General features: G+C 42.7%; 1 protein-coding gene across 1 annotated transcript in view; it reads right to left on the minus strand.

Moving 5' to 3' along the window:
• Window positions 1-13,659, minus strand: part of LOC144773864 (interleukin-18 receptor accessory protein-like) — a 525,065-nt gene that overhangs the window by 106,831 nt on the left and 404,575 nt on the right. Inside the window, exons 3-5 of the mRNA XM_078658949.1 lie at window positions 7,017-7,191; window positions 6,745-6,919; window positions 96-164 (exon numbers count right to left, since the gene is read on the minus strand). Coding sequence (XP_078515075.1) covers window positions 96-164; window positions 6,745-6,919; window positions 7,017-7,191 — 419 coding nt within the window. The remainder of the gene's footprint in view (window positions 1-95; window positions 165-6,744; window positions 6,920-7,016; window positions 7,192-13,659) is intronic.

The raw sequence follows: 13,659 nt of genomic DNA on the forward strand, positions 1-13,659 counted from the left end.
CCACTATGATGAAAGTGGTATACAGATTGTCACACTGTGTTTTCAATTTTATGTTGCCACTTCAATATCAATAGCAGAAAATAACATTATCTTACCTAGTTCCACCTCCTGGTTTTGCCCATCAGTAGGATCCAAAATGACTGGTTTATGAACAGTGTCTTTTTCTAGAATACAAAACAGACAATACATGGATATCAAAGCAGATATAAATATATCTTTTGCTGTATATAGTCAATATAAAGGAAATCCTTACAAATACATCCAAATACATTTCAAGACTATTTTACTACGTGCTTGCTGTATCTGGTAGGATGTCATCTTGTGTGGGTTTCTATCATCTACCAATTACATAGGTCTATATGTCTTAGGGCCAGTCTATACGGTGAAGCCTACAAACAGCCTACTTACACCTTTTGGTATGGATACATTGTTAGAATATACTCTGGTTAAAGGGAACTCGCGGTTATCCCATATAAAGTCTTAATACCTCTCTAAATGAGCGGTCAGAGGTAATAGGAGAAAGCGTTATTTTTTTTCTTTTATTTCACTTTACATATACATAAGGCAAATATATTGTTTCATGCATAATGGAACTGAAATCACACCTTTCAGCACCTTCAATCATTCTCCCCCTCCTTAGTCCACTAACTTGTAATATATTTGGATACTGTTAGACCAGGCATTCTGTTTTTGATGACTTTGTTTTTGCTGGCCTTAGGACTCTGCGCACTTTACCTCTGCTAAACAGTGCTAAAATGCCTGTGCTCTCTGCTCAACACATGGTAACATTGGGTTATTCCCATTTAGTATATTTAATTTCTAGCCAATTGCCGTCAATAAATCTGCCCCCGGAAGCACAACCATACGTGGTTGCTTTAGCGGGTGTCCCGGCCCTTAGTGAGGGGAAAAGAGAACATGAGGTAGACTTATATAACAAGTGTGTCCAGTGGTTGAGCCTAAATAGACCTTTACCTCCCAGTATCTCGGGTGAAATATTGGCAGTGAGAAGAATAGATTGGATTGGAAGGGGCCCTAAAACAGTGGCAGGGGATGTTGTTACAATTAATTTTAGGGAATCTTCCGCTGTGGACTACATCTGTAAAGCCCCTTCCCATAGAGATTCCCAAATATTTCCTCTGCACTTATCCTATTTCTATCCCACCCCTACTCACAAACTGACCTTCCATAGGAGGCCTCAACATATCAGAAATCGCCACTCCCCTCCTAATAGGATTCACCACTGGCAGCCATTTGTGGAGGGTATCTTTCCACCTATTCCTACTTACCCATTGCAAGCCCACTCGAACAGGTTTAGTGTCCTCGAGGAGGTTGATTGACTCACCCCGATAGGCACCTCTCTACTAGAACTTAACAACGGTAACCTAGCGGAGGGTTTTGCAACAAAGGAAAAGATTTTGCCCATGGTCATCGGTGAGGATTCTTATCCTAATGAAGTTACGAGGGAGGGGATTAGTGCAGAGCAGAGCTTGGATCAGGGACTCCCTAAAGAACAAGGGGATGTGCAAGGTAAAGAAAAGGTTATGGAAGGAAGTATAAAAATACTTTCATGCAACGTAGCCGGGCTAAAGAGCAAGCTACTTGTACCGGAGTGGTCTTCTTTTATGGCCACACACGATATTTGTTTGATGCAAGAAACTTGGTTCCTAGAGGAGAGTGCCAGCCCCGGCTTCGCGACCTACTATATTCCCGCAGTCTCTGGGGGGAAGGGCCGCCCTTCGGGTGGTCTTTCCATATGGGTAGGCGTACACTTAGGTGTACAGGCTACCCATGTGGATACAAAATCCCCAGATATACAATGTGTCCTACTAAAGCCCGTTGATAAATCCCGAGTGGCTACCATAAATATCTACTCTAGGCCCACCGTGAATGCAAAGGAATCGAGCACTATTAAAGCACTCGACCTTTTTTTCCAGACACTCGACCCCACAACTTCGATAATCCTTGGCGGCGATTTTAATTGCCAGTTCGAGCCCCTGGGTGGTTCCGAGTTGTGCGACGAGGATGAGGTCGACTTGCTTTGGCACATCCCTGCCCCAAGGATTGCCCCGGTAAGGGCCTCGACCTCGTTAGTACTACAAATCAAATCCCTGACCCTTGCAATGTCTCGGTGGGCATGCAACGGAAGGGCCAACAACGACAGTTCCGGCCTACCCACATATAATAGGACTAATCGTACTTCCACCATTGACTACCTCATGTTGGAAGCCAAACATTGGGACAGGCTCAAAGACTTTAGGGTTGTTCCAAGGTACGACAGTGACCACAACGCGTTGGTCCTGACGCTTAAGCCTGGTGCATTTGGACTAACTAACCCTGACTCCAGCCCTAATTTGGTAGTGCCACCCTATATTATATCCAATAACAGGAGAAGGGTTAAATGGCCTTCTTGTCTGGACTCTCCCACCCGTCTTGCAGAAATCTACCAGATTGCTACCCCACTAATAAGTGACAAGGGGAGCTCTACCTCTCATGGGCAGATTATAGAGATCCACAGAAAGCTAGTTGTGAGTCTGGGGGATGTATTTTATCCAGTTAGCGGGACTAAGTCGCTTAGAACTAAAACACACCCCTGGCACGACCATGCCTGTAAAAATTAAAGAAAGATCTTCTTACAGCAATTAAATCTAATGACACCCTAAAAATTCGAGCATCAAGACTGCTGTATAAGAAGGAACTCATCAGGGGTAAGAGTGAGTGGGAGGAATCTAGATGGGATGAGTTGAGACAGGCACTCCTCTTAAAAGATTCTAAGACCTTCTGGGCCATTGCTACCTCCTCGGCGGGAGGTGAGAGAGATGCTGGGGTCTCGAATATCGCTCCTGTAGTGTGGGAGGCGCATTTTAAGTCACTTTACACAAGTCCTGAGCTGGGGGCACCTGTGTGCCAAGGTCGGGACAAGTTGTCTAAGGTGGCTTTGGTCGCTCGGACCTGTATGGCCCAGGATCTCCTGCACGAGCATCGACTGCCGGGGGTCCTGGGGCCCGGGGCTTCCTCCTGTCAAAATCAGGACACCATGCCAGTTCCCGGGATTTCCAGGGCCCCAGACCCCCCGCACGAGTATAGACTGCCGGAGGCCTTGGGCCCTGGATACCAGATAGAGCAACTGGATGCCTACGAGAGGATTGTCACTAATAACCTAGACTCCATCTCCCTCAAGGAAGTTGAATCCGCTATTGAGAGACTGCTTCCGAATGAAGCCCCCGGCCTTGACAAACTTCCGGGAGACCTTTTTCGTTCCCAACCAAAAATCTGGGCTCCATACCTGGCGGTCTTGTTTAATGCGGTCTTACAGGGTTCCGCATTACCTGAGACCTGGCTGGGAGCCGAGATTGTTCCGATTTTTAAAAAGGGATGCCCGCTCGTCCCATCCAACTACAGACCAATCAGCTTACTTGACACCACCCAGAAGCTGATGGGCCGAATACTACTCGATAGATTATTGGGTTGGATGGAGGAGAATAAAACTTTGACCACCCTCCAAGCCGGATTTAGATCAGGGGTCTCGACCATGGACCAGATCTTCCGGGTCCAGGTCCTATACTGGAAAACTGCAAGAGTAGAGGGTGGCAGCCTCTACCTTGTCTTTGTGGACCTGCGAGCCGCATTCGATCTGGTTCCCAGGGAGAGGCTCTGGACGGTGTTGGAGGAACTTGGTCTCCCTCCCTACTTATTAGATGCCCTAATCAGACTTCACACTGGGAATTATGCACAGGTGAGGTGTGGGAGGAACGGGGAATTATCAGCTCGCTTCCCTTTTACCCGGGGCGTACGCCAGGGCTGCGTACTGGCCCCCACCCTTTTCAGCCTGTATGTCAATGGTCTGATAGATTAACTTAATGGCATTAGGGATAACGATGCTCCGCGCCTGGCCACTGGTAGGGTGCCCGCTCTGATGTTCGCGGACGACACTTTGTTGTTGTCGCGGACATCATCGGGCATCCATCGGGATCTGGACGGGTTTGTGTCCTTTTGTGCCTCGCGGGGATTGGAGGTCAACTTGGAGAAAACCAAGTTTATGATTTTCAATCCCCCGAGGCACACCCGTCCAAATCCCGCATTGAATGGAACTCCCCTAGAGCGAGTCAAGACTTTTATATACCTGGGGGTCACGTTGATTGAGGACTTTGCATGGGATCACCAAGTTTCTAAATCCTCCCTGAGACTGGCGCAGATTATGGGAGGCATAGGCAGATTTCACAGAGCCTCAACGTTTAAACCAGTTACCCCTGCCCTTGAGATATATGAAACACAGGTCAGGTCTGCAGCTTTGTACGCTGCAAAACTTTGGGGACACACGAACGTATACAACTTATTGAAGGTTGAACAGGCATTCATGTGACACCTGGTTGCCCTTCCCCAAAGCAGTCTCTCATTCCACTATGCTTGGATTTGGGCTTGGAATCCATTAACGAATTGGCAGCTGCACAACCTCTGCTCTATTGGAGAAGGCTCTGGTTTGTGCCGGAGCTCGTATCCCTTAGAGTAGAGTTCTTTGCAATTTGGGGGCAGCTAAAGAATAGGAACATACCCTGGTTGGTCCATGTAAAGGCTCTCCTCTACCAAATTGGTCTGCCCCAACTATGGGACACACCAGAGGACAGCTGCGCGAGGACGCAAAGGTCTGTATAAGTGGCGGCTGTAAGGTCATATAACCTCAAAATACTATGTAGCTCGACTTCCCTGGGCAGGCTGTCTACTGAGTTCCTACTGATGAAAGTTGAATCCAGGACGGAGGCGTTCTTGGACTTAGTGCAGCCTCCACTTGCAAGAAAATTATACATCCAACTGAGGCATGGCTCTATACCGATTGGGGCATTGACATCCAGATGGGCAAAATCGATGGAGGCCAACTGCCCTGCTTGTAACTACTGTAGGGAAGACATTGTACATATCTTCTTTTTCTCCCCGGCATATAGTGAAATTCGGAAATGCTGGATTATTCCATTGTGTAAAAACCTGTGTTTCAGACAATGTGCACAAGCTTGCAGAGTTTTAACCTACGATACCGCCCCTCTCATTGTTTTTGCTGTCTCCCGATTTTTACACGGCATGTGGCGGAGAAGAACTGTTTTTATTAACAAAAAATAACGGCCCACTGCTTTTCATTTTTTCTCATCTTTGATAACTTAACGTTTAATAACTTTTTAAATTGTCTATATTCATGGTTTTATTTCTGTGCTTGTACATATCTTATTGCACTTTTATGGTCAATGACCGAAATAAAGTCATCAAATGAAATATTTAATTTACTCATTAGTCCCTAGTAAAGTGAACTACATATGCCCAGGGCCTGTAAATTAAATGCTGCTAATGGGCCTGCAGCTCTGATTGAGCCACCCACTTAAGTAGCCCTTTAAACATTTCTCAGACTTGCAATTACACATCCTGTGAGTGCAGTCTAGCCATGTTGACCTGACAAAATTAACCTTTTGCGAGGCCCAAACCTTTCTTTTTAATACATACAAGTCATCCCTAAGGTAGGCCCTAGGCAGGACTAAGGGCAAGGTGCTGTGCATTTAAAAAGTTGGACATGTACTTTTAAGTTTGACATGTTCTGGTAGTGAAACAATCTTAAATTCACTTTTCACTACTGCAAGGTCTATCTCTTCCATAGGATAACATTGGAGTTGCCTTCTAAATTTCAGAAGTGTCATTTTCAAACGGGGAAATATAACTGGTTCAGATTTGGTGTGTCTGGAAACATAATTTAAAATTCTAATTCATGGTGAAGTCAGATTTTAAATTCCAAATCTGAAAAGGGCACTTTTAGAAAGGTGGCATTTTCTTGCCTTAGCCATATGGTACCTGCAGCCTGTCTCTGGTCACATAACTGGGTATAGTAGGCAGTTGGGCTTTGTTCATGTCTTCTGGAGAGCCACTTTGGGGGCTTAGATGTGACTGGATGAGTCATCACTGGCAGGATTGGAGGAACAAGCTGGGCACCAGCCTCACTTACATCTGAATAGTTTATGTTCTAATTTCACACAAAGGGCTGCATGTGCCCTGTACTTCGTCTGGAGCCAGGGCAGGGAAGGCAGGGCATCTGTGGACTTCAAAGGCGTTCCTCTAGAAGCTTCTCTCCACTTCAAAGATACAACTTTGTATAAAAGAAAGACCTCAGACATCACCACTTCGGCACACTTCCGGACCTGTGGATAGTTTGCCAGGAAGAAGGACTGCTGTGCTGCTGCAAGGACTGCCAATCTGCTGGACTGCTGCTCTGAAGGAGCTGCTGCTCTGCTGTGCTTACCTGCTGCCTTCTTGCCTTGATGAGACTTGCCTCTAGTCAGACTGAGGTTAAACCAGCTGGGGTCCTAAGCCAAGCGTACTCTTTTCAACCATTTTAGGCCAAAAGATTGCAAACAAAAACTCAAGGTGAATTGGATATTTATAACATGCCAAGAATGTCATTCTGGTCCAAGATTTCTAACACGTTTTTGGAGAAGCTGGTTTCATTCTTTACTTTGTTCTGCCGCTCCCGGTCTTTTCAGTTTCAAAAGTTTACTCAGGCTCCTGCAGTAACCAATGTACCTGGTTCAAAGCTAAAGTATTCTCACTATTAATGATTCTGTGATGAGAAGAAGAATAGCAGAGATTGTGCTTACTGGTCATTTATCAAGGATTTTTCAGACAATGCTAAATCAGCTAATTAGGGCTTCCTTACTAACTCCATACCAGCAGCTAACAACGATGAACAGCATTAAAACATAACATACTTCTTACCAATAGCCTGTATGATAACCACAGACCTCACTAGCCACTGGTCTGTTTTGTTAAATTGAATGTAGTCACATGCATAGATGCCTGAATCGGTTTCATAGATTTCGTTCCAGACAATTTCCTTTTCCTTTATCTTAAGAGAAAATCGGTATTCATCTGGAACGATTAAGTTCCCATCCTAATAAATAAATTAGAGAAAAAAAATGAGTTTATGTTAGAATTTTCACAGCACATACATGCATTATCAAGTATAGGACGCACTTTTAAGTGTTTACCTTATACCACTTCACTGACGACCTCTGTGTATCTTTATAGCAGTTCAGTGATGGGCAATAAAGGGAATTTCCAGTTTTAATGAAAAAGTAAAGTTTAGTTTCTTCAAAGTTGGAACAATTTGCGTTGATTTTCTCCTCAACATCCAGAATGATTTTGAGGCAAAGTAGTTCCTTTCTGAAGTGCATTAAAAGAAGAAAAAAGCTAAATAAGCACAGGGTATTGATAAAGTAAATAATATAACAACGCATATTAGTAAAGTGCTTATTCACCTAAAATGGTCTTTTGGTGCTATGTGACAGATGTGCCTTGTTATCCAACTTGTTGATACTCATTTTATCAACCTCATGAGGATGAAAGTAAGAATGGAACCGCCATGAATAAAACTGTTGAACATTGGGTCAAACACAAATTCCTTCAGTGCATGTAGTGGTCCACTGAGCCTTCATACCCAGGATTATATACCGCCTCCTACCCCACAATTATGATGTATCCATACGAATATCAACTAAGTGACAAAGTAGCATTGTCCCTCTTCCTCATCTTAGTCTATTTCTTTTGAGCCTCCCAAGAAAAAAGAAATGTTGTTATTACTCAGGATTTTGCATTAATAGGTTCAAATTCTTACTGCTTCTGTTTAGAACAGAGGCACTGCAAAATAGGAACAGCGCAAACAACAGTCTGGAACAATGACTATCGCAAAACGGGCCAACATGTAATTGAACAGTAGGTACAGGTTGTATCGTTCCTACCTTGAAACTTTGTTGTGCTTTCACTATTGTTTTCACACACATTCCAACAGTAGCAACTTTTTGAGAGCAGTGGCCCTGATGAATGCCAAGGGACTCTAAACATGTTGGCCCGTTTTGCGATAGTCATTGTTCCATACTGTCGTTTGCGCTGTTCCTATTTTAGTTAGGGGATGTGCCAAGTTTCTATTAAAGTTGCTGTTTAGACATATCACCCTCTTTTAGATTCACCACCTTTTCTGTTTTGTTGCACTGTACTTTATCACCTTTTTGAGCCATCACTATCAGACCAACAATTGGTAGTTCCAATTTTGACTGTGGACCATATCCAGTACTCACCATGACTGGGTGGCACGAGTTCTAGATGATCCTAGGACCCGCCTGGTCACAGTGTGAACGACCAAATGATAGGACTGATCACTTGGTTTTTTGATGGTTACTCACAAACAATATGTGTACTGGATCTAGTCTGACCAGTTCTTGATTAAGTCTTTGTCATTCTCATTCTTTGGTTACTTACACATTTGTTTCTCCTTCTCTTTTTTATATTACTATATGGTGACTGCAGCACCATCTGTCATAAAGATAGATTTGACAGTTTAGCCAGCTAGTTGCCTGGCCCATAGACCTCCTAGGTTCTTGCTTGTTATTTATGTGTTGTTACTGGGGAAGTGAACCAGTAGTAGGTCTCTAAAAATCCTTTCCCTTTGACCCTATCCTCCCGGTTTGTTTTTTAATATAAATTAACAACCAAAACGCCATTGTGGGTGGGTCCCACCTTACAGATGTTGAGTGGTTTAGTAGGATTTAAGGGGAGGGAAGGCACAGGGTTCTATATATTAGGAGATGTATGGTGTTCCCAGACATTTAAGTTCTTGCAATTCAAGCATACATTGAAATCATGGCCCAAGAAAGCGAGGGGTGTACTAAGAAGTCTGACCACAAAAGGCAGGACTATTTTGAGGATAAGAAAAGCAGTGCCTCAGACATGCTGAAGTTCAACTATGAAAATATGGGTGAATTGAAAGTGATTTGTGTCTGTGGGGTTATTGACAAAGAGGCACTTTCATTCACACGGTATGGAGTTTGTGTATTTTTTGCGAATATGGCAAACTACAGGACACAATTTAGAACAAATAGGAAAATGGCACTGGAATTAATGTTAGGAATAAATGCACTCACCATTCAACAAGCGATATAGGGTACACAGGAGGCAACTATAGATTATAAACTATTCATTAATCAAGGACTAATAGTAGTGAAGAGGAATGTAGCACAACAACGTGATAGGCCAATACTTTAAACAAGTGGGGATCGGAGTCACAAAAAAGTGCAGGTGCATGGCTGTGGGGAGAGTGGCGGGTGCAGAGCGTGCCTCTGCACAGAAATTTGACAAAATATGGGGGGGCTTTTGGAATATCATGAGTTTGACTGGAATAATACAACATCTTGGAGAATGCAATCAACCTTATTATACAGAATCAGTGATCTTGCATAAATGAATGTCAAAACTAAATAACCGTTTCAATCATGTTTTCTTTATTCTTGAGGCTGTACTGGATGTAAATATCTATAAATGATTGATGCACTTCTTGTCTTGCATAATAACCACAAACAAACATCACTGTGTTGGATTCATATCACAATCGTTCTATGTCTTCCTTTATAATAATACTGCTTTTCATCATAGTAAAATATAAAACTCAAAAGAAAATGGTTAAAAAGCTAAAATAATTTCTATACCAGTTCTAAATATACCTGCTTACTAGGAAGCTTAATGCTGTTTATCACAATTACATGCGGTGGTCATACACTTAGTATTGCAAGTGTTCTGTCACGACGTGAAGGCATAAGAATGTTTTATTTCTCTCTTCTCACATGATTGCACCATATTATAAAGGCCAGACCAATTGGTCTTTCTAATGCTCATTGGATTCCTTTTTCTACATTGTTCTATTGTTCTGACCTTGTGTGTAATGACCTAAGGTACTACAGCATGTTGCAGACAAGATTTGTGTGACACCAGGGACCTCTAGTAATGATCTATGGTACTGCAACCTGCATCAGAATTGATCTGTTACTGACGCTGGAGTCCTCTAATAAGGACCTAAGGTACTACAGCTTGCTATTGGAAGGTTTTGTGTCTGAACCTTAGGACGTACAGTAATGACCTATGGTACTGCAGCATGCGATAGTACAGGATTTTGTATGACACCAGTGACCTCTAGTATTAACCTATGGTACTGTACCCTGTGTCAGAGAAGATCTTTTACTGACACTGGAGTCTTCTAGTAATGACGTAGGATTCTACAACCTTCTACAAGAAAGATTTGTGTCTGAGCCCCAGGATTTACAGTAATGACTTAGGGTACGGCAGCCTTCTACTCGTCCTCAACCTGCCAAGTCACTGCCACATGTCCCAGCACCTGCACACACTCCATTGGCTCTCCATCAAAGCTAAAGTCACCTTCAAGATGCACACCCATGCTCAAAAGGTCATTCACAACACCGGACCAGCATACCTGAACAGCTGACTCAATTTCCACGCACCAGACAGGACCCTACGATCAGCCCAGCTCTCCGACGCCGTGGTCCCCCGCGCAGAGAAAGACCTGATCGGAAGGCTGCTCCTTCTCCTTCCTCGCGGCCAAAGCCTGGAACGCCCTTTCGCTCCACCTCAGACAGACAACTTCGCTCCCCTTCTTTGCAAGAAATCTCAAAACCTGGCTCTTCGACAGACCCCCCTCCTTGATGGACTGGAACCTGCAAAACCTCCCCCCCCAGCACTTTGAGACCCTCACGGGTGAGTAGTCGCGCTTAACAAACACCTGGTTGATTGATTCTACAGTAAATAATATTTTGTCTGATAGTAACCACCAAAGGTTCTGCAGCCTCGTAGAAAAATATATTTGTCTGACTCTAGGCCTCGGAGAACAATTTTTATTTGCAAATACATAGTACAAGCCATGAATGTAAACGTGACTATATCGAAAACATAGGGTAGTGCGTTATAAATCTATAATAGCAATTATTATAATCACAATCAAGAATAAGCTTGTATTGGGGCCATACCCTCTTTGTGATATGGCCTGCTGAAAAGAGAGCACAGTCAGGTTTTACCATTGTTTCTTTCCACTTTCGTGGACAGACCTCGGCTAGATGTACAAGGTACTCCAGCCTGGTTGCAAGAAGTACATATGCCCTTCACCCTGGACCTCTGTCTCAATGGATTTCTATTTACACCCTAGAGGACTGCACCCCACTTCAGAAATGTAACTGTGTTTGACTCCAGGGTCCTCTAGTAATGTTCCAAGGTGCTGTATTCGACTTCCAAAAAGAAAGGGATTTGTGTCTGACTCCAGACACAGCATACTGAGTGGTTGAATTGTACCCGTTTACTAATAACATCAAATAACTATTTTTCATCACAATGTTGTACCACCTTAGGAGAGGGCAGTACAGGTTTAGGCCTAGATCTACAGAGGGGTTGCGTCACTTTGTGTTACTTTTGTAAGGCAGACCTGATGCAAAATTATTTTGTGCATTTACAAAGTAGCATAAATGGCTATTTGCATTGTTTAAAAAAAAAGAACATTTTAACAGTACACAGCGCTGACTTCTCTTACTTTGTATCACTGAGGCATTCCAATAGTGGTGCTGGACTTTCCTGTCCACCCACCAATGTACTTTGATGCAAACCCATATCTATGAAGACTTATAGATATAGAAGTGAGTTAGACCACAATGATGAGCCTGCCTAAGGGTGGCACAACAATGAGAAAGATCTTTATTTCTCCTTGTTCTCTCATTTTACAGCACACATGCATAGAGGAAATAGCCTAAATAGGTGGGCTTTGTGCAGGAAAGTAACCCTTGTTGGCAGTACTGCAAACACCCTTGCACTATGGCGCAAGTATGCCTGTCTTGCCGTTAGACACACTACAACATTTATTTGAAGATATGGCACAGTTCTGCTCTCTCTCGTTCAAGCAACGCAATGCAGCACCTTTATTTGGTTTCCATTCTCTTCTGCTCTTTGCCTTTCCCGTTATTCCTTGTCTTTGTACATACATGGGTCCCGTATTAGCTCCCAATGCTAGAGTGACATCCAGACCATGTACAGTTGAATAAGACCCATGATAATTATCATCACGAAACAATATGAGCATATACATTTATGAAAATGAATATGTGCATAAAAGGAGAGGCTTGTGAAGGAAACTTCTGTTAAAGCTGTATCCTCTCTGTGATCTGGCCTGCAGAAAACAAAAGCACTGTCAACATGTTGCCATTTGATTTTCACTTTCATCAAAATATGTTGAATGGCAACTGCTGTGTGCCCAGGTCTCTGGTGTCCTGAGATTGACGGGGCAGTACTTTACACATGTGAGACCATAAGTCATATCAAAAGGTACTGCAGTCTGATTAGAGGAACAACATATGTCTGACTCCAGCAATCTCTATTAAAGCCTACGGTGCTACACAGTGCTTCAAAATAGGAACTGTGGCTGACTGCAGGCAGCCTGCTTGAGAAAACATTTGCTTCCGGCTCCAGAGACCTCCAGTGTAGACCTTGAACTAGGCCACAGCAGCTTGATTACAACGACAACACATATCTGACTTCAACAGCCTCAGGTATTGCAGCTTGCATCTAGCAATGACCTCTAGTAATAGCTTAAGGTTCTTCACCCTGCTTAATAGAAGATTTTTTCGTGACTCCAGAGATCCTTGGTAACAAACTAACACAATGCAGTCTGCTACAGAAACTGATTTGTGTCTAACCCCAGGCCTCAGGTAATAATGTTTCATTTTTCATATTGTTATACATTTTTCATTTTAGCAGATGACAGTGTATGTGGTTTTTCTTCAGCTCTATTTACAAAATTCATAAATTTAAATTTAACCAGTCCTGCACTGTCTGCTATGTTATTCGTGTGCAGAATAACCTATATCTTTAGCAAGAGAATTATTGCTATGTAGACCAATAGTCTTGTTTGTAAAAGCTGCGCAGGGGCAAACAGCGCAAAGCCATATCTACTAAGATTCGCCTGCTGAGGCTTTCATGCATTCTATTGGTCGGAAAACATGCTGTCTTGTGCAATGCATGGCCATACACTATGGTGCAGAGGTGAGTGTTTACTCTGTACCAAAGGATGTGTACAGATAGCACACGCTTCCTGTACAAATTCCTATGGCTAGACAAACTCAGAAGCATCCCATGCTTAGGATGTACACCGTTCATTGCAGCATACATGTAGTTCATGTTTAATTGAGCAATAAACACATTTCCTCTTGTTAAAGCCTTCTTCAAGAAGGCATTCGTTTTTGACCTAAAGCTTCAAAAATATTATTTAGAATTTTATTTTTAACCAGTTTTTTTTATAAAACACCTTCACATGCATTTTCATATTTAATTAATATGAAACAAATATTTAATCAAAAGTTATGCATTTTTTCTTTAAAATATTTGTTTTTTTAAGTCTAAATGTTGGATTTATATATTTTTAAAATTATTTTAAATATTAATGTTTAAAAGGCTAAAATGTTTTATTAAATCTAATCTAATTTCAATTAACCTTCCCTTTAATATGAGGTCATTTTGATATTTGCAGTGTGTGCGTGTACTTTTGGGCAACTGATTCTCACATAAAATGCGCCTGTATTGTCATTTCCACTGTATTTGTATGGTGCCTTCTCTAGTGTGACCCTGTAGCACTGATTGGTGCAGTCTAAATATGGAAATAAATGTTGTTTAGATATTCAAGACATAAGCTTCAGTTGGATTTATGCGGAACGTAAAATCATAAAGCAAAAGTTGCTTGTGCAGAAGGTATTTCATTGTGGTAAGTAGGCCTGTATTACATTTTCGGGAGTTGGGGGGTGGATGTGTGTGTGC

Source organism: Lissotriton helveticus, chromosome 8 (genome assembly GCF_964261635.1).
Source record: "Lissotriton helveticus chromosome 8, aLisHel1.1, whole genome shotgun sequence".
Classification (NCBI taxonomy): domain Eukaryota; kingdom Metazoa; phylum Chordata; class Amphibia; order Caudata; family Salamandridae; genus Lissotriton; species Lissotriton helveticus.